Source organism: Choloepus didactylus, chromosome 2 (genome assembly GCF_015220235.1).
Source record: "Choloepus didactylus isolate mChoDid1 chromosome 2, mChoDid1.pri, whole genome shotgun sequence".
In the NCBI taxonomy this organism is placed as follows: domain Eukaryota; kingdom Metazoa; phylum Chordata; class Mammalia; order Pilosa; family Megalonychidae; genus Choloepus; species Choloepus didactylus.
This window is the reverse complement of record NC_051308.1, coordinates 247,420,601-247,445,509: the sequence shown is the minus strand read 5'-3', so window position 1 is coordinate 247,445,509 and position 24,909 is coordinate 247,420,601. Positions and strand designations below refer to the sequence as shown.

The 24,909-nt window shown below is 47.2% G+C and overlaps 1 protein-coding gene across 4 annotated transcripts; it reads left to right on the top strand.

The window, feature by feature from the left end:
* The first annotated feature begins 61 nt into the window (after positions 1-61).
* Positions 62-24,739, top strand: LOC119528110 (cyclin-dependent kinase 11B). 4 transcript variants are annotated; one of them, XM_037828792.1, is made up of 19 exons: positions 62-137; positions 838-961; positions 1,774-1,889; positions 2,831-2,928; positions 9,025-9,163; positions 17,272-17,408; positions 18,001-18,123; positions 18,592-18,687; positions 18,767-18,934; positions 19,236-19,301; positions 19,819-19,994; positions 21,019-21,109; positions 21,990-22,111; positions 22,377-22,482; positions 22,559-22,788; positions 22,868-22,984; positions 23,181-23,329; positions 23,587-23,776; positions 24,070-24,739. In XM_037828792.1, exons 2-19 carry the CDS (start codon positions 851-853, stop codon positions 24,160-24,162), a joined length of 2,328 nt encoding a protein of 775 aa, XP_037684720.1. In that variant the 5' UTR covers positions 62-137; positions 838-850; the 3' UTR covers positions 24,163-24,739. The 4 variants fall into 4 exon arrangements, with proteins under 4 accessions (XP_037684720.1, XP_037684719.1, XP_037684718.1 ...); XM_037828791.1 differs by having other exon boundaries at positions 2,831-2,958; positions 19,236-19,280; XM_037828790.1 differs by having other exon boundaries at positions 2,831-2,958.
* Positions 24,740-24,909: the final 170 nt, after the last annotated feature.

Genomic DNA, 24,909 nt, shown 5'->3' with positions numbered 1-24,909 from the left:
GTGCGGCCCCTCCTCTCAGGACCGGAGGCGGGCCTGGGACGTCATCAGTCCGCGGCGACGCAGGAAGTGACGAAACTCCTGGCGCGCGCCGGTCGCTGTTTCTTTTCAGGCTCCGGGACCGGCGGCGGCGGCGCGGGGTGAGCGGCTGCGGGACGGGCAGGCCGAGGGGCACGGCCGGCGAGCCTTTCGCCTCCGGGTCCGAACGGAGTTCGGGGCGGGCACACCCACGTTCCCGGCCCGGTGCCTTCCCTCACGGGGCTTGGGGGCTGAGGAGGCAGCGGGCCCAGATGCTCCCGGAGCCAGCCCCTGCCAGGCCTAATCTCAGGTTTTCGTGGCTGAACCCCAGGAACTAGAAACCCTTTGCTCGGGGCAGGTGGCCTTGTCGGGAAGGGCACCCTCTCTCGGAAGATCTCCCTGCCCCTGGGCTCCCGTTTCCTGTGACTGAGGGTGAAGCTGTCAAGGGAGCCAGAGGCTTCGCTTAGCCAAAAAGTCTTTCTGATAAGTTCTCTTGGCAGTAAAAATAGTATTTTATAAGTGCCAGCTATTGAGGTAAGAGTTTTACGTCTCCTATGTAATTTAATCCTCAAACATCACTACTACGCAGGTAGTGTTATTCCCGTTTTACACAATGGTCAACTGAGGTGAAATATCTTGACTCAGACTGCGCAGAAGGACAGAAAAGAGATTTGAGTCAATGCAGTCATTCTTCAGAGCCAGTCAGTCTTCACCACGATTCAGACAGAAGCTCTCAAATGTGACTAGTGTTCAGAATGAACCGAGCATGGAACCATAGTTTGCTGTAGCCAAACGTTGTTTCTATTGCTTTTCTTTTTGCAGTGTTTTAACTCAAATGGGTGATGAAAAGGACTCTTGGAAAGTGAAAACTTTAGATGAAATTCTTCAGGAAAAGAAACGAAGGAAGGAACAAGAGGAGAAAGCAGAGATAAAACGCTTAAAAAATGTAAGCCATGTTTTTTAAGTAAGTGGTTTTCTTAAAGGAGATTTAATGTCTTTGCCCTCATTTTTCCATTAGAACAACGCTTCTTCGGTGAAGTTCTTTTGTACTTCCAAATGTCTCAGGTGAGCCCAAAATCTATTCTAAAAATTAGCAGAAACGTTCGAATGCTCAGTTTACATTGAAGTCAGATTGATAACACACTAAAGCTATATCTAGATGAGAAAACCTACGTGGTGAAGTATCTTAACTTAAAATCATTAGCGCAGTTGAACTAATTTTCCTCATTTCGTTTTTAGTATGTTCATAACGCCGTTTTCAAGTATTAATATAGTGGGAAATTGCCTCACAATTAACCTTAATGTTTTAAATCTCTCTTGGTTTGCATAATAACATGCTGAGGAAAGCATTTCAGTCATTTGATAAGAGGTAGTGACAAAAGTACCTCATTAAATGAGATTCGCAACAAACCATTTTGAGGTATTTGTGAGTACTGTATGAGTTATTGTAAAGTATTTGGTTTTTAAAATATACTATATGGCACAATTTTGGATCACGTAAACAACTAACATAATTACCGTAGAGTCTAGTGTCTCTTGTCGTGTCTGCTGGTTTTCAACTTCTCATCCCAGGTTTTGTTTGCAAAAAGTTGTGATTTTAATGTCATGGGATATGAATAAAAGTATTTTATGTTTGTATCACATTGGTCCATTCAAAATGTATATGAAATTTTGTTTTTGGATGTTGGTAAGGAGTGGTTGATGACCATTAAAAATCAGCTTACCCATGATGAAAATGATTTTCTCTTTGCATCTTAGTCTGATGACCGGGATTCCAAGCGGGATTCCCTTGAAGAGGGGGAGCTGAGAGATCACCGCATGGAAATAACCATAAGGAACTCCCCTTACAGGAGAGAGGACTCCATGGAAGACAGGTGAGAGAAGGCACAAGCCACAGATGCCTTTCACTTGGTGGGACAGACCACTGTTTCACTCTTCCTATCTGTGGTCCCAGCTGGTCTTTCTCAGTGTTTGAAAAAGCTTGTACTCATGACTTTACGTTTATATCATGATTGAATTGGACTCGTGGTATCAGCTCTCACTTCACCACCTTTTATTAAAAGACTGAAAAAGCATGTATTCCTTTTTCCATGATTATTCCTTAATGGAGCCAGCAGCATTTCCATAATACAGTAATTTTGCTGTATGCTGCAGAGCCTGAAATTTTGTTAAGATAAACCAAAGATATCCTGAGCAAAGCTGTCTAGCAGAAATGTTCATACCAGGGTGTAAACGCTCCAACATTTCTTCATATCCCTTGTCAAATAATGAGTGTGACACAGTCAGAAGTGAAGGTAGAATGGCTGTCTTCTAAAGCCTAGTGTGTGAGTTCTCTCAAGATTTTGGTCAAAAGAGTCAGTTAAAGATCATGTTAAATGGCTTTTTGAGATCACTAAGGTTGATGGAGTTGCAGGGTGTTTTTTGTTTTTTGTTTTCTCACAGCTCTATTAAGGTACAAATAACACAGGGTAAACTGCAACTATCAAAGTATATGATTTGATACAGTTCTGCATTCTCATGGAACCATCACCTTCAAGAAAATGAACATACCCATCACCCCCAAAAGTTTTCTCAGAGAAGCTAGTTTTGTTCTGCATACCACGTTGATTTCTTACTTGTATTTTTCATCTGTGTCTGTATTTAATATGCAGTTTTGGCTTAAGTTTCAGAATTAACATTCTTTTCAAAATGATGACTCAGGTTCAGTTTTTCATCCATATTGTGAAGCCTGCATTTTTCTGACTTGTAGAAATTCCCTAGTACCATGACTGCTTTCTCAAGCACGATGTGGTACTGTTGTATCTTGTTATTTCAGAGGAGAGGAAGATGATTCCTTGGCTATCAAACCACCCCAGCAAATGTCTCGGAAAGAAAAAGCTCATCACAGGAAAGATGAAAAGAGAAAAGAGAAACGTAGGCATCGCAGTCACTCAGCAGAAGGGGGTACAGAAGTATTTGTTTTCTTTTATGTCATATTCAAGTATGGTTTGTTTCTTGGTTCATAATCTACTGCCTTCTCCAGAACCCAGTTGATAGAAAAGAAAAAGAAAACTTTGTAGTTAAAAACATGAATTTATTATAGGTTATTGTGAATAGTTATTTCATTTTCCTTCTGATGTTTTCTTCCTTCTCTTATCTTTTTTTTTTAATGCTTTACATTGTGTTAGGGTAGTTTGTTTGAATAAAATTACCTTAGTTCAACAAGTTTATGTAAAAACACACCCTTCAATGATTAAATTGCTATAATTGAAAAATTGGTGTTTAGACAAGTCAAAATGATGAGTTTGACTTGACTCAAATTTTGTTTTTTGTTTGCTTTTTTTAATTCAATTTTATTGAGATATATTCACATACCATACAGTCATCCGAAGTGTACAATCAGTTGTTCACTGTACCATCATATAGTTGTGCATTCATCACTCCAATCTATTTTTTGAACATTTTCCTTGTACCAGAAAAAGTGAAAATAAGAATAAAAAATAAAAGTAAAGAAGAGCACCCAACCCCCCCCCCACCACCATATTTTTCATTTAGTTTTTTGTCCCCATTTTTCTACCCATCCATACACTGGATAAAGGGAGTGTGATCCATAGGCTTTCACAAAATCACACTGTCACCTCTTGTAAGCTACACAGCTATACAATCGTCTTCAAGAGTCAAGGCTACTGGGTTGCAGTTTGATAGTTTCAGGTATTTACTTCTAGCTATTCCAGTGCATTAAAACCCAAAAAAGGTTATCTATATTGTGCACAAGAGTGCCCACCAGTGTGACCTCTCGACTCCATTTGGAATCTCTCAGCCTCCGAAACTTTATTTCGTTTCATTTCACCTCCCCCTTTTGATCAAGACGATGTTCTCAATCCTATGATGCTGGGTCCAGATTCATCCCTGGAAGTCATATCCTGCATTGCCAGGGAGATTTACACCCCTGGGAGTCGGGTCCCACATAGGGGGGAGGGCAGTCAGATCACCTGCCAAGGTGGCTTAGCTAGAGAGGGCCACATCTGAGCAACAAAGAGGTACTTACGGGAGACTCTTAGGCACAGTTATAAGTAGGTTTAGCCTCTCCTTTGCAGTGACAAGCTTCATAAGGACAAGTCCCATGATAAAGGGCTTGGCACATCAAACCGCGAGCCCTCAATGTTTGCGAGAACATCAGCAATAATCCAGGTGAGGAAGCATAACACTTCTGCATTTTCCCCCAGCTCCTCAGAGGGGCCCTGCATATATATTTTTATTCTCTATCCAAATTACTTTGGGATGTGTCGCTATTTTATACTAACCTATGCAAACCTACCAGGTCTTACTTCCTATTAAAAGTTCCATGTAATTATGGTACTTGAACGAACTGTGCAAGTCAAACTGTTTAGGAAATATAAATCTTGCACCAATTAAACATCTCTTCCCTTGGTTTCACATGGAATTTGAAGTTTTAAAAAGCAGTCAGTTTTGTCCTTTACCCTTTGGCCCGATTTGCCCTAGTCCTACCCACATCTGCTTCATTCATATCTCTAGTTGAAGTCTGGATTCTTTTTCAGCTTTTTTAACAGTTGCTATATGTGCTAACACTGACAGTCATATCTGCCGAGTTGTAGCTCTTAGTTTCAGGTGTCACACAGATACCCAGAGTTCCAGGGATCGATCAGGTTACAGACAAAGGGATCAGCATCTCAGAATCTATAGATAGCCATTACAGTTCAGGAACTGATGTGACTGCTGTAAGAGCTTACAATCTAGGTACCATTACAGTGAGCGTTCCCCTGATAAGCTGTGCTCTAAAGTTCAGTTCTGAGTTTACACATTGTAGTTAGTCCATATTGGTGAGGCATTATAGTGTTTGCCTTTGTTTCTGGCATAGTTCAGTCAAAATACTGTCTGCAGTTTCCATTCATCTCATTGTGTGTCTCACGGCTTCACTCCTTCTTGCAGTAGTGCTTTTTTTTTTAATAATTTTATTTTCAAAAAAGTCATTTTAGGTTATGACAATTGTTTGACGTTAACTATGCTGGCAAAACTGTGTAATTTTCACTATTATCTGTTTCCACACTATTTCATCATCCTAAACCAAAGCTCATACTCATTTAGCAATAGCTTTTCATTTCCCTCTTCTGCCACCCCCCTGGTAACCATTCTGCTTTCTGCCTCTGTGAATTTGCTTGTTCAGATATCACAGAGTATTTGTCCTTTGTGTGTGGCTTATTTCACTTGACTTGATGTCTTCAAGGTTCATTCATGTTGTAGTGTGTACCAGGACTTCACTTTTTTTTCTTAATGGCTGCGTAATAGCCCACTGTACAGATACTCATTTTGTTTTCCCATTCGATCATCGTTGGACACTTGGATTTCTTCCCCCTTTTAGCAATTGTAAATAGTGCCACAGTGAACGCTGGTGTACAAATATCCGTTCGAGTCCTTGCTTCAGTTCCTTAGGGTCTATACCTAGGGGTGGAATTGCCAGCTCGTATGCTAACTCTGGGTTTAATTTTCGGAGGAAATGCTAAGCTGCCTTCCACAGCAGCTGCCCTGTTTTACACTCCCCCGGCACTGGCGAAAGCTCTTTCTCCGCATCTTCCCAACAACCTGGTGGGTGTGTTGACTGCAGATTTGCCCTCATACCATTATTATGAGCTGCTTCGGGGTACTGGAGCTGGGAAAACTGAACCCAGTTGTTTTTATTTCAGTTAGTTAACTAACAGTTGTTTTTTTAAAGAAGTAGGTTTATAGAACAGCCATGCATAAAATATAGTTTCCATATACCACTCTTACTAACACCTTACGTTAGTGTGGCACATTTGTTACAATTCATGAAAGAACATTTTATAATTCAACTGTTAACTATAGTCCATTGTTTACAGTAGGATTCACTGTGTTGTAGAGTCCTGTGATTTTTGTTTTGTTTTAATTTTTTAATCACATACATTCAACCTAAAGTTTCCTCTTCTAACCACATTCAAATGTGTATAGTTGAGTGCTGTTAATTACGTTGTTATAGAACTCCATGTCTTACAGGTGGTAAAATGCAAATGCATAAAAAGTAACAATATGTTGATGGTTTTGGACATATGGTTAACAAGGTTTTTATAACCTGATGTAGAGGCCTACTCAAAGGAGCAAAGCTTCATTCTGTATTTTTTTATTATGAACTTTAACATATATAAATAACAGTGATAACTTTCTAAGTTTCACTATTTAACAAGTAGTTGGACAGCAGATTTCAAAGTATGTTATGGGTTTACAGTTCCATAATTTCAGTTTTTTCCATTATTGTAAAATATAACATGTATGCAGAAAGGTGTTAACTCTCAAAGCACAATTCAATGAATAGCTGCAGAATAAATTTCAAAACATGTTATAGGTTACAGTCCCACCATTTTAGTTATTTTCTTCTAGCTATTCTAATATCCTAGCATCTAAATATATATATGTATTTACATAAAGTTTCATAAAGTTCCAGTATTCAGTATTCAGTATTTGTAATCCTTTGTTAAATCCTGTCTTGTCTGTTGTTACCCCTTTCTCTCATTTAATCACTTTCTCGATCTTCAGGGATGTCTAGGCAGTGACAACCCTAACTTATTCATATTGAAAGGGGGTGTCAACATTAGGGGGAAGGGAGCTGCATCCGATTGTTGTTCTTAAAATTGTTGCCTTTGGGTTTTAGGACTTGTCTGGCATAGGAACACTCTGGTATATTTAAATTTCTGAGAGATAAAATTTAGTGAGTGAAACTTTAATAGCATCTCAGATAGGGACCTGGGTATTTCGGGACTACTGTTGGTAAGGACTCGGCATACTGTGGCCATTTGGGGTATCTAGCTGGAGCTTGCATTAAAGAAACCTCCAGGACAGCCTCTAGACTCTATTTGAGATATCTTAGCCACCATAACCTTATTTTGTTACCTTTCTTTTCCCCCTTTTGTTCAAGTAGGCATTTTCAATCCTTCGATCCAGTGCCAGGCTCATTCCTGGGAGTTGTGTCCCACAGTGTACAAATGTCGGTCTGTGTCACTGCTTTCAGATCTGGGTAAATACCAAGAAGTGAAATTGCCGAATCGTAGAGTAACTCGCTATCTAGTTTTCTGAGGAGCTGCCAAACTGTTTTCCACAGCGGCTGTACCATTATACATTCCCACCAGCAGGGAATAAGACTTCAAGTTTCTTTACATCCTTTCCAGCATTTATTGTTTCCTGTTTGTTTAATGGCAGCCATTCTTATATCATCTCACATACCTCATTGTGGCCTTGATTTGCAATTCCCTAATAGCTAGTGAAGCTGAATATTTTTTTACGGGTGTTTTAGCCTTTTGTGTTTCCTCTTCAGAGAAATGTCTTTTCGTGTCTTTTGCATATTTTATAATTGGGGTGTTTGTGCTTTTGTCATTGTGTTATAGGGTTTCCTTATATATGGAAGATATCAGTCTCTTATCCAATACATGGTTTTCAAATATTTTCTCCCATTGCATTGGCTGCCTGTTCACCATTTTTGACAAATTCCTTTGAGGTAGAGTAGCTGTTGATTTTGAGGAGTTCCTATTTACCTATTTTTGCTTTCGTTGCTTGTGCTTTGGGTATAAGACCTAAGAAGCTACCTCCTACTACTAAGTCTTGAAAATGTTTCCCTCCATTGTCTTCTAGAAGTTTAATGGTGCTGTCTCGTAAATTGAGGTCATCAATCCACTTTGAGTTAATTTTTTTATAGGGGGTGAGGTAGGGATCCTCCTTCATTCTTTTGGATATGGATATTCAGTTCTCCCAGCGCCATTTGTTGAAGAGACTCTTCTGTCCCAGTTCAGTGGATTTGGGGGCCTTATCAAAAATCAGTCGACTGTAGATCTGGGGGTCTATTTCTGAACTCTCATTTCAATTCCATTGATCAGTATGTCTATCTTTGTGCCAGTATCATGCTGTTTTGACCACTGTGGCTTTATAGTATGCTTTAAAGTCAGGAAGTGTAAGGCCTTCCACTACATTTTTCTTTTTTAGACTGTTTTTGGCAATTTGAGGCCCCTTTCCCTTCCAAATAAATTTGATAACTAGCTTTTTCAAGTCTACAAAGTAGGTTGTTGGAATTTTGATTAGAATTGCATTGAATCTGTAGCTCAGTTTGGATAAGATTGACATCTTAATGACATTTAGCCTTCCTGTCCATGAATACAGAATGTCTGTCTACCTCTTTAGGGTCCCTTTTGTTTCCTTTAATAAAGTTATGTAATTTTCTGTGTAGAGGTCTTTTACATCCTTGGATAAGTTTAATCCTAGGTACTTGATTTTTTTAGTTGCTATTGTGAATGGAAATTTTTTCTTGATTGTCTCTTCAGCTAAGTTATTTCTAGTGTATAGGAACATTACTGACTTATATGCATTAATCTTGTATATTGTTAGATTTGTTAAATTTGTTTATTAGGTCAAGTAGCTATGTTGTAGATTTCTCAGGGTTTTCCAGATATAAGATCATATCATTTACAAATAATGACAGTTTTACTTCTTCCTTTCCAATTTGGATCCTTTTATTTCTTTTTCTTGCTGATTGCTCTGGCTAGCATTTCTAGCACAATGTTGAACAACGGTGGTGACAGCAGGCATTCTTGTCTTGTTCCTGATCTTACAGGGAAGGCTTTCAGTCTCTCGCTATTGAGTACTATGCGGGCTGTGAGTTTTTCTTATGTGCCCTTTAGCATGCCGAGGAAGTTTCTTCAATTCATACCATTCTGTATTTTTGTTTTTGTTTTTTTAATTAAGGAACTAATTCTTGCTTATTAAGTACAGAGTATTGAAAAGAGCAAATGAAAATCACAATTTCAGTATTCAGTGATAAGCACATTGTAATTTTTCTTTTTCCTTAATTGCAGGCTTACCGCACAGTTCTGTATCTTTGGTTTTCTTAATCTAACAAAATCATAATTATGTCTCCAATTCAATGAAATATTCCTTCTTTTCTTGACTGGGTATTTTCAAATTAAGCTTTTTGGAAGGTAAGTTTCTTTGCATGACGCTTATTGTTTCAATTAGGGAAGCATGCTAGAGTGAAAGAAAAGGAAAGAGAACATGAACGTCGGAAACGGCATCGAGAAGAACAGGATAAAGCTCGCCGGGAATGGGAAAGACAGAAGAGGAGGGAGCTGGCACGAGAACATTCCAGGAGAGAGAGGTGAGAGAGCATGATTAGTTGAGGGTCCTTAATTAACCACTGGTGATGCTCAGGATCCCATCAAAGCAGTGACAGACTATCGCATCGACACTTACAAGAACTCGGTCCGAGGAGGCAGGAGTGGGGTGGGAGCCTAGAGGCAAAGGTGCAGTAGTGAAGTGTTGCTAACCAGAAGACCTGTCCTGCAGGAGGTGAGTTTTTATTGCAAAGGAAGCTGGAAATCTGTGTATTTGCTTCCTCCAGATGGAGGCTGGCAACTGTGAACAGGTTCCTAAATTGGTGCCAGAAACACATCCTCAGTGCATGAGGTGGGCCTCTGGGAAAGGACGTCGTAGGAGGGCTGGAGGTCTGAGGTAGGGATTCGGGCATGAGGAGATGAAGGTGAGGGCAGACTTGTAGCAGAGAGATGGAAAGATGGGTAGGTGGAGGTGGGGAGGGGCCATCCCCCCAGCCCGCAGTCTGATTGCAGGTAAGGAGAAGGGGGTTGCAGATACCCCCGAGCTGGGGCTGATGGTGAGGGCTGTGGGACAGTCACTAGTGGAGCCGTATTGGAGACCGTCATCCAAGTTTGTAAGTATAAACTGACAGGTAATCGATGCTCAGGAGAAGTCTGTAGGGTGGGGTACCTCATCATTTACTCACCAAACAAATGCTTGTTGAGCATCTGTTCTGGGGGGACTAAGGCAGGTGGACCAAGGAAATGTAGTTTGTAGATGCTGTTCCCGTCAAACCACCACCAAGGAGATGGAAGAAAGGAGATCCCAGAGGCCTTGAAAGTGCTTGGGGCAGCCCCCAGAGGAGAGGGAAGGTCTGTGCCCCCAGTGCCTCTGTTCAGTGCCGTGGGAGTCAGGAGCTAACCCCAGACCCCTCTATGGCCCCAGAAAAGGGCCTGTAGCCTCGGTGTGAGTGCTGGGCCCACTGCTCTGTATTGCGGTCACCTCTGGAGAACAGTTGGGGCCACCTGCTCATTGTCTGCCACAGGGAAGGAAGGAGGCGCTGAGCAGACACCCCAGCAGGGCTGGACAGTCGGGGCATGTAAAGGAGGTGTAAGAGCGCAGCATTCACGCACACTGACGCAGAGGGTGTTCTGGGGTCAGCAGAGGGAGCGCAGGGCCTGAGGGTATTCAGGCTGGCCGGCGTGTTGGAGTCCTGTGGCTGGCCGCGCCCTGTGCTGGACATGGTGCACATTGCTTGGTAAGCGGGTGGCTTCGGGTAGACGTGTGAGTTGGTGGACGAAACATGGTACTTCCATGTGGACGTCCTAGAAGGTGAGGGCGGGAGAAGGAAGGACCAACAGCTGTGTGCTGTTGTGCTTAGGCCGAGTGAGAGAGGCACCCTTCTTCCCAAAATCAGTTAGAAAGCTGGACGAAACTGTTGCTTTGGAGATCAGCCGAAGGCAGGCGGTAATCTGAGAAGCTTTTATACTTCAAAATTGCTGGAGTATGGATAAGAACCGTGGTTACTGCTCCAATACCCTGTCTGCTCCCAGCTTGGTGAGTGCAGAGGCTCTGCCAGGGCAGGGCAGGGGAAGCAGCAGCTTCTCCGCTGCTTTGTAGGCGGCTCACTCCGTTCGGAGCAGTGGGCAGTACCTCCGTCAGCAGCTTTGCCAGTGGCTGTGACGATCTCAGAGGACAGCGACGAGGGAAGGCCACGGGCTGATGAGCACGAGGTTGCGGTCATGGTTGGGGACAGGTTTGTTCCTGGCACGTGTGCAGCAGAGCCTGGCCCCTGAGGATGTGCTCACTTGAAAGAGACAAAAGTAAAAGCCAAGGCAGACTTGGAAACAGCTGAACTTTACACTCCCGTCTGCACACAGATCAGTTGGCAGAGGTATTTTGCCAAGTCTCTGTCTAATACTGGCTGACCACTAAGCCACACAGACAGATGGTGACGCCTAGGAAGCCAAAGTCAAAACAACATTGAGTGGAGGCAACAGTGGCCACACCTGGCAAGGCAGGCAGATGTCACAGATGAAGTTCAGGCAGGTGACTAAACAAGCAGCAATAATCTTCAGAGGAGATAAGTGAGAATCTAGAGTTGCTATAGGATTTTATCTCAGATGTTCAGTTCTTAACAAAAATTTCTGAGACATGAAAAAAAACAAAAACAAAACAAGAAAGTATGACCCATGTTGGGGGGAGGGGAGGGAAGGAGTCAACAGAAACTGTCCCTGAGTGTTTCCAGATGTGGATTTAGCAGACAAATACTTGGAAGTAGCTCTTGTAAATATGTTCAGTGAACTAAAGAAAATCATGTTTGAAGAATTAAAAGAAACTAGGATGACAGTGATTCATCAGATAGTCTCAACAAAAAGATAGAAATTATAAAAAAGAATCAGATGGAAATTCTGGAGTTGAACAATTGTATAGTTGAAACAAAAAACAGATTCAAGCTGGCAGGAGAATAACGAATCAAGGAACTTGAAAAGAGGTCGGTAGAAATTATCTCCCTGAAGAACAGAGAGAAGAGGTTGAAGAAAAATGAACAGCCTCAGAGACCTGTGGGGCAGCATCCACTGCACCAACACAGGTGCAGTGGGAGTCCCAGGAGAAGAGGAGACAACAAGAGGGGCAGAAAGATGTTCTCAAGAATTATAGCTAGAAGCTTCCCCAATTTGATGAAAAAATTCGTCTGTGTATCCAAGAAGCTCAATGAACCCCAAATAGGATAAATACAGAGTCACACCAGACACAGCCTAGTCCAACTCCTGAAAACCAAAGAGAAAGTCGTGAAAGCAGCAAGAGAAGAGGGGCGATTCACTGCTATTAACAGCTGACTTCTCTTCAGATTCCATGGAGGTTAGAGGGCAGTGGAAGAACGTGGACACTGCTGAAAGAAAAAACATCAGCCAGTTCTATATTCAGCAACACTCTTCTTCAGAAATGAAGGGGAAATGAAGACATTCACAGATAAACACAGACCGGTGGCTGCAGTGCTGTTTCTTGCCCTACAAGCAGCACTAAAGGGAGGCCTCCAGGCTGAACTGAAAGCACCCCAGAGGGTGACTTGATCCATGGGAAGGAAAGACGAGCCGCAGAAATGGTAAATATGCAGGTCAGTATCAGATGCTCAACAAATATGTTTTTCCTCACATTTTCTTTTAATTTCTACAAAAGACATAAAGTTGTATGAAGTAGTAATTATCAAAACACTGTAATGTCTCAATCTATAACATAATAGAAGGCACAAAGGAGAAGGGAGGGAACAGAGCTATATTGGATCAAAGCTTCTGTATTTTACTGGAATTAAGTGGAATTAAGTTAGTATTTATCTGATAAGTTAAGATTCATATTGCAATCCCTAGAGCAACCACTAAGAAAATTGTAAAAAAAAAAAAACAAAACAAAAAACCCCCTGAGAATCGTATACTAAAAGTACTTATTTAAAACAACAAAAAGGCAGTCAAGAGAATAGAAAAAGATAAAAGAAAGAAAAAGAAAACCAAGAAAAGGCAAATGTAAATCCAATCATATCCTTAATTACATTAAACGTGAATGGTCTCTACACCCCCCAGAAACGCAAAGATTGTCAGATAGAAAAGCATAACCTGACTATAAGTTGTCTTTAAGAGATAGGTTTTAGATTCAAACACAAAAATAGGTTAAAAGTAAAAGGATTGAAAAAGATAAGCTGCGCAAGCAGTAATTGTAAGAGTACAAGTGGCTACGTTAATACCAGACTTCAGGATGATAAGAGGGTTGATACCTCCAGAAAATAAAACAAGGGCCCAAAAATGCATGAAGCAAAATGGACAGCCTCAAAAGGAGAAATAGATAATTCACCAATTGTAGTTGGAGATTTCATTACTACACTCTAGGTGTCCATAAAACATCTAGAGAAAATCAGCAAGGATATAGAAGACTTGAATAAACTTATCAACCAACTTAATTTAACCGACATGTACATACAACACTCTACCCACCACTATAGAATAGCAGTTTCTTTTCAAGAGCTCAGGGAACGTTCTCCAGGATGGATCATATACTAGGCCACGTAACAGGTTTCAAATGTAAAAGGTTTGAAGTCTTACAAAGTATGTCCTTTTACCACAAAGGAATTAAATTAGAAATCGACAACAGAAAGAAATATAGGGAAGTCCTCAAGTATTTCGAAATTAACACATTTTTAAATAAGGAAAAACAAAAGATTCTGAGCTAAATGAAAGTAAAAACGTGGTATGTAAACATTTATGGGACACAGCTAAAAACCAGTGCTTAAAGTGAAATGTGTGGTTTTAAACACCTGTAACAGAAAGGAAATTTCCCAAATTAATAACCTCTAAGCTTCCACCTCAAGAAACTAGAAAAAGAAAAAATAAACCCAAAATAAATAGAAGAAAGCGAGTGATAAATATTAGAGCAGAAATCAGTGAACTAGAAAACAGAAAAACAGTAGGGAAAATCAGTACAACCAAAAGTTGGTTCTTTGAAAAGATAACAAAACTGAAAAATCTTTAGCTAGACTGACAAAAAAAAGAGAAGACCAAAATGGAAAATGAAGGGCAACATCACCACCAGCCCTACGGAAATGTGAAGGAATATAAGGAAATACAAAGAACAACTTTGTGCCAACTAATTAGACAACTTAGATGAATTTCACAAGTTCCTGGACAGACGTAACTTAACCAAACTGCCTGAAGAAATGGAAAATATAAGTAGACTTACAATAAGTGAAGAAATTGAATTAGTAATGTTTAAATCTTTCCACAAAGAAAAGTCCAGGCCTGGATGGGTTCCTGAGGAATTCTGTGGAGTATTTGAAGAAGCAATAAAACCACTCTCGACAGACCCTCAGAAACGAGAGAAGTTGGAGCACTTGCCCGCTTGTTCTCCGAGGCCCTGGTCACTCTGGGGCCAGAGCCAGCCACGGCCACCACGGGGCGACTGCACGAGCCTGGTGCCCGTCCTTAACAAGATGTTCAGGCCCAAACCAGTGGTGATGAAAGGTGTTTCAAGCCGTGACTAAGTGGACTTTACCCCAGGAATCCAAGGTGGGTTTGGGTGTATAATTCATTCAACACCTTGTGAGCTATTTATAGAATAAAGGGGAACACACACATGATCATCTTGTTAGATGCAGAAAAAGCATTGTCATAAAATCCAGCACCATCGTGATAAAACATCCAACAAACTCGCCACCTTGTGAATGGTGGTGTTTCGGGTTCCTGGCTGCCAAGGCGGATACCCCCACAGTGGGTGGGCTCAGCAACAGGAGCAGATCAACTCACGGTTCCAGGCACTCGCTGCAGGCTTCCCCCAGGCTGGGCATATTTGGACTGGCCAGAAGTCTTTGGGGTTCCTGGCTCCCCACCACGTGGCAGGGCACACGGCGATGTCTTCTGTCTCCACAGCTTCTCTGCGCCCTGTCTGAGCTTCTCCCTATGGCCTTCCCCTTAAGGCCTCCAGAAATAAGGCCGCACTTAACTGAAATGAACACATCAGAGGATCCTATTTTCAGTGGGTTCACACCCTTGGGAATGGGTTACAATTAAGAACATGTTTTTTGTGGGTTTTTTTTAAATACATTTATAGTGAAATTTAACATATATCTGTAACAGTGATAACTTTCAAAGTACAATTTAACAAGCAGCTATAGAGCAAATTTCAAAGAATGTTATGGGTCACAGTTCCACTATTTCAGTTATTTCCTCCTAGCTAGTCTAATACCCTAGCATTTAAAATATATATAAATATTTATATAAAGATTCAGTATTCATATCCTGTTAAATCCTATATTGTCTGTTGCTTCCCCTTCCTCTTGTTTAATCACTTTCTCGATCTTCAGGGGTGTCTAGGCAGTGGCCACCCTAACTTGTTCATGTTGACATTATGGGGAAAGGAGCTGCATCTGATTGTTGAAGAACATGTTTTTTGAGGGTATGTAAATCCCAGCCACATCTTCAAAAAACCCACACTACCATCATACCTGATGGTGAACGGCTAACAGCTTTCCCCCTAAGATCAAGAACAAGACAAGAATGCCCACTGCTACCACTTGTAATCAACATTTCTAGGCCATGCAGACGGCAAAAACCAAGAAATCACAGGCATCCAGATTGGAAAGGGACAGGTAAAACTATCTTTACTAGCAGATTGCATTATCCAGCATATAGAAAATCCCAAGAAATTCACACACAAAAAAATTATTAGAATTAACAAATTTAGCAGGTTTGAAGGGTAGGAGGTGAGTATACTAGCAACGAACAGCTTGTAAATGAAACTAAGAAAATTCCATCCACAGTAGCAGCAAAAAGACTTGTACATTGAAAACTTCAAAATGTTGCAGAGAGAGATTTTAGAATATCTAAGTAAAGAGACATTCCTTGTTCATGTACTGAAAACTCCAGAGTGTTAAGTTGGCATTTACCCCCAGATTGATGTGTAAATGCAGTGCCATTTATGCTCTACCCACGTGCCAGCAGGATTATTATTTTAAGAAATTGGCATGTTAATCTGAAAATTCTTACGGAAATGGAAGGAACACTGAATAGCCAAAAAGAATTTTAAAACAGAAGAATAAAGTTGGAGACTTCAACTAACTGTGGCTCAAAACTTAGTTTAGAGCCACAGTAATTAAAGCAGGGTATTTGGGCTGAAGGATGAGCTTACAGATCAGTGGAACGGAATTGAAAGTCCAGAAAAAGATCCTTGCATTTGTAGATAATTGATTTTTGACAGGTTCCAAGACATTTCAGTGGAGAAATGAAAGTCTGTTCAACACATTATGCTGGACAATTTGTTATCCACTTGCAAAAATGTGAATTTATACTCTTAGCTCACACCATACACAAAAGCTAACCCAAAAGGGATCATAGTAAAGAAAAGAGCTCAAAATATTAAGCTTCGAGAAGAAACCATCTGTCAGTTGGTGTTCGGATAAACAAAATGAAGTATATCCAGACTAAGGAAGACTTCTCAGTTATAAAAATGAATGAGGTGCTGTTGGACCCTGTAACGTGGATGACCCTCAGGAACATTGTGCTTAGTGAAAGAAGCCAAGTGCAGAAGGCCCCGTTTGTGTGAAACGTCCAGAAAATGCGAATCTGTTTGGATCAGAAGCAGATTGGAGGATGCCTGGGCCGGGAGAGGGTGGGGAACTGACGGCGTGTGGCCGTGAGAGTCTGCTTGGGGTGGAAGAAATGTTTTAGAACTGGGTTGTGGTGATGGTTGCACAGCTTTATAAATATGCTAAAAATTGTTGAACTCAGCAGTTGAATTGTGTAACATTTAAATTGTAGCTCAGCTTGTATCTGGAAGCAGTTTTAGACACAGGAAGTCACAGGCTGGCGTGTCGGACCCCTGCGCCCTTTCTCTGCTCTCTGCAGCGGAGGCATCGACCAGAACAAGTACCAGACTCCCGCCGCTGCAGGCATGCCTGGGTCTCGTCCCTGTCCACGTGCTCTCACTTCTCTGGGCGTGTGGAGCACTTTAAAAAAAATGTATCAGCTTTTTAGGTGTTGCTTGGACTTTGTTCTCCACAGGGACTTGAAAAGTCAGCTAACCGTGAGTGAGGAGCTTTGATTGACTGCACTCCAGATGACGTGTTGTCTTCTTTCTGGAGCAGCTGTCTCCAGTGCCCATCTTGGTCGCACCCGTGCCACCTGGTCTCCACGACCGGCCTGGGGGTCTGTCTGCCCAGAACAGTCCAATTAGGAGAGGGGTCAGGACCAGTCCTCAGGGCTTAATTTTTGTGGCTCCCTCCTTGACCTTCCCAAACAGGCTTTTTTCCATCCCTCTTTATAGCTTATGAAATATATCTCATGATGAATTTGAATTTAAGTTGGCTCATTGTACATAGGGAAAGTCTTAACATGTTTGAGTAAAACTACCAAACAGAAATGTTCTAGAACGAGTGGGTCTTTTGTTTCTGGCTAATAGGTGAGTATCTCATTTGCCTGTAGTTCGTATGTTTTTGTTATTCTTTCTCTTGCGACTCATTAAGAACAGTGCTTTGGGGACATATGAAGATGTAATCTGCTTTTAAAAAGCCCTTTTTGGGTTGAACAACCTAGAATGGCAGTTTATCAATGTGAGCAAAAAATGCTGAGGATAATCAAGACAATTTTCTGGGTGAATTTTTAAAAAAGGTTTGGCATGTGTTTCTTCCAGGGACCGTCTTGAACAGTTAGAAAGGAAGCGAGAGCGCGAACGCAAGATGCGAGAGCAGCAGAAAGAACAGAGGGAGCAGAAGGAGCGGGAGCGGCGGGCTGAGGAGCGGCGCAAGGAGCGGGAGGCCAGGAGAGAAGGTACTGGAAGGTACTAGGGTGCAGTGAAGGCTCCCTCTCGGCCTTCTTTGGGGTGCCTGTCCCTGAGCAGCCCCTCTGTCTGCCACTCCCGAGTGTTGAAGGGGCTCGAGGCCTTCTGCAGACATGGCACCGTCCTGGGCTTGTATCACGCAAGCGCAGCGGCTCCCCCGGAGGCAGTGGGGTCATTAGAGTGGCAGCTCTGAGGCCACCGAGTCGCGAAGGTGATGGCACTTTGACCCACTCTCTGCACTCTGCCTGCCTAGGGAAGGCCATCGGGGCGTGGACGTGTGCGGTCGCAGGCCCGTCACCTTGCTGGCTGCTGTCTAGGCACACGCCCAGGGCACTCCATGACTAACAAGAATCAGTCCAGACGGCCCATCTGGCCCTCAGGACCCCCAGCCTCTGACCCTGGCACACATGGGGCGTGTCCTCCAGGTGCAGATGGGCACAGCCCGGAGTAGGCTCAACACTGTCACACGGGTGCTGGGGAAAGATGGCCGCAAAGGTGTGCCAGGCTGGGGGGGTGGGGGGGCTCAGTGGGAAAGAGGGTGCTGCCAGCCAAGTCCCCTGCTCTGTCCTGTGTGTTTGCCAGTCTCTGCACATCACCGAACGATCAGGGAAGACTATAGTGATAAGGCGAAGGCAAGCCACTGGAACCGCAGCCCCCTCCGACCACCCCGGGAGAGGCTTGAGCTGGGAGACGGCCGGAAGCCAGGTGAGGCCTGTCCCGGGGGAGGCTCGGGCTGGGGGTATGGCCAGAGGCCAGGGGAGGCCTTCCCTGCTGTCAGCACCAGGCAGCACCGGCCTTTGCTTTGCTGAGGAATTCCAGAGCATCAAACCTCGCTTCTTTAAAAACTTAGAGAAGTAATTTGAGGAAAGGCTGCTAACATACTTTCCTTCCTTTTAAGAAGTAAAGTGATATGTTTATTAAAGTACTTCCATATTATGGCAGGGACCATTATCATTTATATGTAATACATTTTTTATTTGTAGTATTTTGGCTGAGAAATTTATTACTGGTCCTTTTAGGAGCTGTTCTTCCAGTTATTATGTGGATGAGCTGTTTTTCATACAAACTAAAGTTAATTGTAGTATGAAAGGTGGCATCTGGTTTTTTTGGTGGTGTTGTCTGGCTGATTTTAAAACATTTCCCCAAATATGCCTTTGATGATCTGTTTCTCAGTGAAGGAAGAGAAGATGGAGGAGCGGGACCCCCTCTCCGACCTGCAGGACGTCAGTGACAGTGAGAGGAAGACGAGCTCGGCGGTGTCGTCCTCAGGTAGCCCAGCGGGGCCCGGGCCCTGTGCCGGGAGGGGGAGCCCGCGAGGGTCGTGACTGGCTCGGTTTCCTTCCTGAAGCGGAGTCGGGGTCTGGTTCTGAGGAGGAGGAGGAGGAAGAGGAGGAAGGCAGCAGCAGTGAAGAATCGGAGGAGGAGGAGGAGGAAGAGGAGGAAGAAGAGGAGGAGGAGGAAGAGGAGGAGGAGGAGACGGGGAGCAACTCTGAGGATGCTTCTGAGCAGTCAGCAGGTGAGGACGGGCCGTCATGGCTCCAGGTTGGATTCTGCAAGCACAGTGCTTGTGGGGTGGACTTCAGAAGCCGCAGACCGAGGTGTGAAGCCACAGTTTAAAAACATTTCCAAATTGAAAGTGCCTTACAGTCTGGGATTCCCGTGTGCTCCCAGAGTCGGAGCTTTGAACTGGGCCTTAGCCCGAGCTGGCCCTTCTCTTAGGAGTTGGATGAGAGCTGAGAAAGGAGGGCGCCCGCGGGGTCCGGCGCCGGCTCTTTCCGGCTGTGCTCACCCAGCTGGACCTCTCTCTCCTCTTGCAGAAGAAGTGAGTGAAGAAGAAATGAGTGAAGACGAAGAGCGAGAGAGTGAGAACCACATTTTAGTCGGTGAGACCTTTCCCTGTGAGGGGTCCCTCTTTTCCCACATGTCCCCGTGCGCAGTGACGCCTTTTAAAGACGTGGGCGTGACTGCAGATGGCAGCTTGACAATAAACCGTTCTCCTGGGAGCTTAGTCCTCCAGGAGCTGGCTGACACCGGACACCACAGCTGGGCTCTCATCCCGCCGGCCCCCCAGGTGTGCGTCTGTCAGAAACCTCTGCCGGCTGTCAGCCTGTGCCTGTGGTCACCTCGCAAAGGACAGTGTCAGCTGGATATGGTCCTCCTGGACACCCACGTGTCTCTCCTTGAGCAGCGAGGCTGGGATGACCCCAGGCAGGCGGGCTCCGGGCTGTGTCCTCTGGGCTTGGTGGGCGCGATGGCGGCATGCACCCCTCAGCACCTGCTCTCCTGGAGGCCAGGCGCACCCCGAGCCACCCAGCTCCCACTGACCAAGGCGACCTGGGCTCAGGGCGGACATGTGCTAGCCCACGGCTGCTCCTCCATGACCGGGTTTAACTCTTGCAGTTCCAGAGTCACGGTTTGATCGCGATTCCGGGGACAGTGAAGAAGGGGAGGAGGACATGGGTGAGGGGACCCCACAGAGCAGCGCCCTGACCGAGGGGGACTACGTGCCTGGCTCCCCAGCCTTGTCACCCATCGAGCTCAGACAGGAGCTGCCCAAGTACCTGCCCGCCCTGCAGGTCAGCCCCCCATCCTGAATCACCCCCATGCTGGTTCCCCACTTTGGTGAGAGCGTGCAAGGTGGGAGACCAAGCAGAACCCCTGGTTCTGAATGTGCAACCTGGACCTTGCTGCAGGGGGTGCTGCGGGGCCACCCTGTATGGTGTGAGCTGTAGGGCCCATGGGCACGGCCGTCGGGCCTCCCGTTTCTAGGCCCAGGGTTGAGTCAGGGCAGATGCCTGCTAAGACCTTCCACTGCAAGACAGTCCTTCCTTCCTTTGTGGCAGCACGGCAGGGAGCTGGCAGAGCAGCCTGGGGCTGGAGGGCAGCCGACCAGGCACCCACTGCCCTCTCTGCAGACTGCTGGGACCCCCAGATCGTGGTGCTGGGTGGGTGGCTGAGGCCTCTGTGCTGATGAGGTTGTAGTGCAGCAAGGGGACTTGGCATCAAAGTGCACGCTTTTCTGGCTGGGAAAATGCCAGTGAACTCAGGCTGCAGGTGAAGGATTTGGGAAGTGGCAGGTCCACATGGTCTCAGGGGCTCTGGGTTCCACGGCTGGTGGCCCCACTTAGAACACTACTGAGGGTGCCATGACACCCTCCCTGGGCACCCAGGTCGGAAAGTTCAGCCACATCCCTGGGTTTCATATCTCTTTGGTGGCAGCTGCAGCTGCTGAGCAGCAAGAGCTCGTGCACGAGCCCCCTGAGTGGGCAGCACCCCAGCCCCAGGCACCTCCAGGCGCATGATGGGGCTTCGCTCTGGGCCCCTCATGTCTCCCGTCAGCTTTGGCTTTAACTTAGGGTGGGGAGCACCTGGCTCCAAAAGACATGTCCCAGGACAGGCCTTTGTTCATGTATCTGTTCTGTGATCAACTGGGCTCACTGGAGAGAACCGAAAGGTGGGAAAGGGAAAGGACGCTGCTGGCCCCACCCCCTGGTGCGTCCTGAAGCCGTGGCTGCCCCTGCACCATGCAGGCAACCAAGGGCAGATGCGGCTCGAGAGGGCGCTGCGGTGCCTGCCGAGCTCAGCTCAGCCTCTCCCCAGGGTTGCCGGAGCGTGGAGGAGTTCCAGTGCCTGAACCGGATCGAGGAGGGCACTTACGGGGTGGTCTACCGAGCAAAGGACAAGAAAACAGGTGGGCCGTGCCCCGGGCCCCTCCCAGGCGGGGTGCCTCCTCCCCGCTGTTGCACATTCACATGCTGTTGAGGTCCCAGGGGCAGCCGGCACCTGCCAAGTACCACGCACCTGGGCATCTCTCAGCCTCTGTGGCTCAGCCGGCCTCACGCCAGCCCCAGGGGGGCAGCTCTGTGGCCCCTCCAAGCAAGGCCTCCCTACATGTCATGGTCTCTGCTCTGTGGCCTCTGCAGCATCCACTCAGTTTGGATTCCCGTCCTGTAGTTGCCAGAGAGCTGGTCTGGGATGGGGCTCTCGGAACTGGAGAGGCCATCCCCTCCCGGGCAGGCCCACGGCCTTGTTTTCCCTTGCTGGCACCAGCACCAACCCAGCCTGCCCAGAGGCCCCGCTGTGGCGGGTGAGGGCAGGTGCCCTGCTCCCCGGGCACCAGGAGACCAAGGCCAGAATGAGGGGGTAGGCAGGGCTGTGCTAGACATCTGGGGGGACTCATCCTGGGGAGGCATCTGCACCGCGGGCAGCCCCTGCCAGCTATGTCATCAGTCAGGGCAAGTGGCCATTGGGTGTCCCAGTGACTGGGGAATGGTTTCCACACATCGAAGCGTTGAGGTTTGTTGCGTCTTGTCGAGATGGTGGCAGGGGCACATAGATTTCAGGGAAATTCTCTTGAGCAGTTTTGGAAAAAAGTCATTCTGGAAATGCCACAAGTTTGGGCTTTTCTTCTTGGTGCTAATAGGATCTGTTTGCTCCCAGGTAGAGAGAGAGCTGTACTGTGGAGTAGCAAAGGATTTGTAAGCAAAATCCTGATTGAACATATTAGTAGTCGTTCATGCGTTTGGAAGAGTATTTTCTTAGTTCCTGTCTAAATTTAAACTGTTTCTTAGATGAAATTGTGGCTCTCAAACGGTTGAAAATGGAAAAGGAGAAAGAGGGATTTCCGATCACATCCCTGAGAGAAATCAACACCATCCTCAAGGCCCAGCACCCAAACATCGTCACTGTCAGGGTGAGGCCCGCCCACCCCCGACATCAGGCCTGTCCCTCTGCCCACACTGACGGGTGGCACAGAAATACACACCAGCTGCCTGGCGTCATCCAGCCGTGGTTGTTGCTGGAATCAGTGGTCCTTGCCTGACACCTGCAGCTGGAGGGTCCAGCTGTCCGGGCAGAGCCCATGGTTGGCGGGGCAGGGAGGAAGCCTCCGGGGCGCACTCCCGGCTAGCTCGGGGCCCGGCCGTGTGGGGCACTCACCTGTGGCCGCTCCCCTGCAGGAGATCGTGGTGGGCAGTAACATGGACAAGATCTACATCGTGATGAACTACGTGGAGCACGACCTCAAGAGCCTCATGGAGACCATGCGGCAGCCCTTCCTGCCGGGTGAGCCCGGGAGCCGTGCGCCTGCCTATGGCATGGGGGGCTGCGGGGCGGGGGTGACGCGCCTGTCTCCCCCCAGGGGAGGTGAAGACGCTGATGATCCAGCTGCTGCGGGGCGTGAAGCACCTGCACGACAACTGGATCCTGCACCGCGACCTCAAGACGTCCAACCTGCTGCTGAGCCATGCCGGCATCCTCAAGGTGGGCGACTTCGGGCTGGCGCGCGAGTACGGGTCCCCCCTGAAGGCCTACACGCCGGTCGTGGTGACCCTGTGGTACCGCGCCCCTGAGCTGCTGCTGGGCGCCAAGGTGAGCGGCGCGGGGCTGTGCACTTGGGCAGGGGGTTCTGCCCACCCTGGCCTCTGAGCCGTGTCCCCTGGACCTCCAGGAATACTCAACAGCCATCGACATGTGGTCCGTGGGCTGCATTTTTGGAGAACTGCTGACCCAGAAGCCACTGTTTCCTGGGAAATCAGAAATTGACCAGATCAATAAAGTGTTTAAGGTGGGCCTGGGGGCCTGGGCTGGGTGGCCTCACTTCAGAGACGTCAGGCTCAGTGAGGGGCCGAGAGGACCGTGTCTCCCAGGGCTGCCTGGGGCTGGGGTTTCCCGGGCTTTGGGGGCTCTTGGGGGGACCTAGGTGGCTGGGTCCTTCCCTTTCCTGGTGGGCTGTAGCCGTTCAAGACGTTCTGTCTCTCCAGGACCTGGGGACCCCCAGTGAGAAGATCTGGCCGGGTTACAGCGAGCTGCCAGCTGTCAAGAAGATGACATTCGCCGAGCACCCCTACAACAACCTCCGCAAGCGCTTCGGGGCTCTCCTCTCCGACCAGGGCTTCGATCTCATGAACAAGTAAGTGATGCCAGGCTGCAGCAGGGCCTGGGCCATGCACACTCCGCCCTAGAATCACCAGGCCCTGAGCCCCTCTCTGAGCCTGCAGCCTGCCCTTCCTGCCGGGTGCACCAGCTTGGCCAGGCCTGGGGACTCACGGACAGGAGGCCTGGTGCCCTCACATGAGGCCTCTCCTCCTGCACCTCCAGCTAGCCAGGCACAGCCATTGGGGGACCAGTGGCCCTCAAGGCCCCTCCTGCCCCTCCATCTCTGCCCAGGTTCCTGACCTACTACCCCGGGCGGAGGGTCAACGCCGAGGATGGCCTCAAGCACGAGTACTTCCGGGAGACCCCACTGCCCATTGACCCATCCATGTTCCCCACGTGGCCCGCCAAGAGCGAGCAGCAGAGGGTGAAGCGCGGCACCAGCCCACGGCCCCCTGAGGGAGGCCTGGGGTACAGCCAGCTGGTGAGGGGGTGGGGCTTGGAGGTCCTCAGGGTGTGGGGTGATTATGGTCCTCTGGGTGTGCCAGGGCAGGGGGTGTTGGGGGTCCTCAGGGGGTGCTGGGGGGGGGTTGGGAGTCTTTGAGGTGTGGGGTGATTGGGGTCCTTGGGGGGTATTGAGGGTCTTCAGGGTGTGCTGGGGGTTCTTGGGGGTCCTTGGGGTGTGCTGGGGGGGCATCCTCAGGGTGTGAGGTGATTGGGGTCCTCGGGGTGTGCCTTCAGGGGCTGGGTCCTGAGATTTTGCCACCCGCCCTGCAGGGCGACGATGACTTGAAAGAGACAGGCTTCCATCTCACCTCCACCAGCCAGGGGGCCTCAGCTGCCGGCCCGGGCTTCAGCCTCAAGTTCTAGCTTTGGGGCCAGTCAAGCCCTGGGTGCACCCTGCATGGAGCTGCAGTGCAACAGACGAGGACAGTGGCTGGACCTGGCTGCCGCATGGAGGGCACTGCAGAGGGGGCTTCTCTGTCCTCACGGCCGGGCCCTCCCAACTGACCTGCAGCCCAGACAGCGAGAAGCTCAAAATCCTGGAACTTCTTGTCTTGTTGTTACTTGGTTTTTATTTTATTTTGGCTGGTAAACTTCTAGAATGAAACCACATCTTCCCTGTCATGGAGAAAAGGCCGTATGTTTTCAAGTGGAGAGAGCAGGTGTCTGCAGGGGCCAGGGTGGGTGGTGCCCTCCCCACGGCCATGGTGGCCCCAGCAGACACTGCTGCCCAGGCCGGCTGGGTGAGGCGCCTTTTTTATGTTCTGATCTTGCAGGATCAGTGTTTTGGGGCTGCAGATGGTCTGTGTCGGCCTCCAGGGCCTCTGCCAGGCTCAGACCAGCCCCTTCTGGAGGGCCCTGTGAGCACAGCGTCAGCCGTTGTGGGTTTTATACAACAAGAGTTACATGTTTTGAAATGCAGTAAAATATTCTTGGAGGAAAATCTCTGGTCTGTCCTTGTAGTGGCTGGCCCAGAGCAGGGCTGCCACTGGGGACTCCAGGCTGGCAGAGGAAACAGGCTCCGGGGAGCTGGTGCTGCAGTTCCAGCTCGGGGCCAGCCATGGGGAAAGGTGCTGCAGAAGCCGTGGTCTTGGGCCCAGGCCACACACTCAG

Excerpts from the sequence above, each read along its gene's own strand:
- LOC119528110 (XM_037828790.1), top strand. The coding sequence starts at position 851 with ATGGGTGATGAAAAGGACTCTTGGAAAGTGAAAACTTTAGATGAAATT. Across the intron at positions 17,409-18,000 it reads GCGGGAGGCCAGGAGAGAAG|TCTCTGCACATCACCGAACG; the intron begins GTACTGGAAGGT and ends TGTGTTTGCCAG. Across the intron at positions 22,483-22,558 it reads GCGGCAGCCCTTCCTGCCGG|GGGAGGTGAAGACGCTGATG; the intron begins GTGAGCCCGGGA and ends GTCTCCCCCCAG.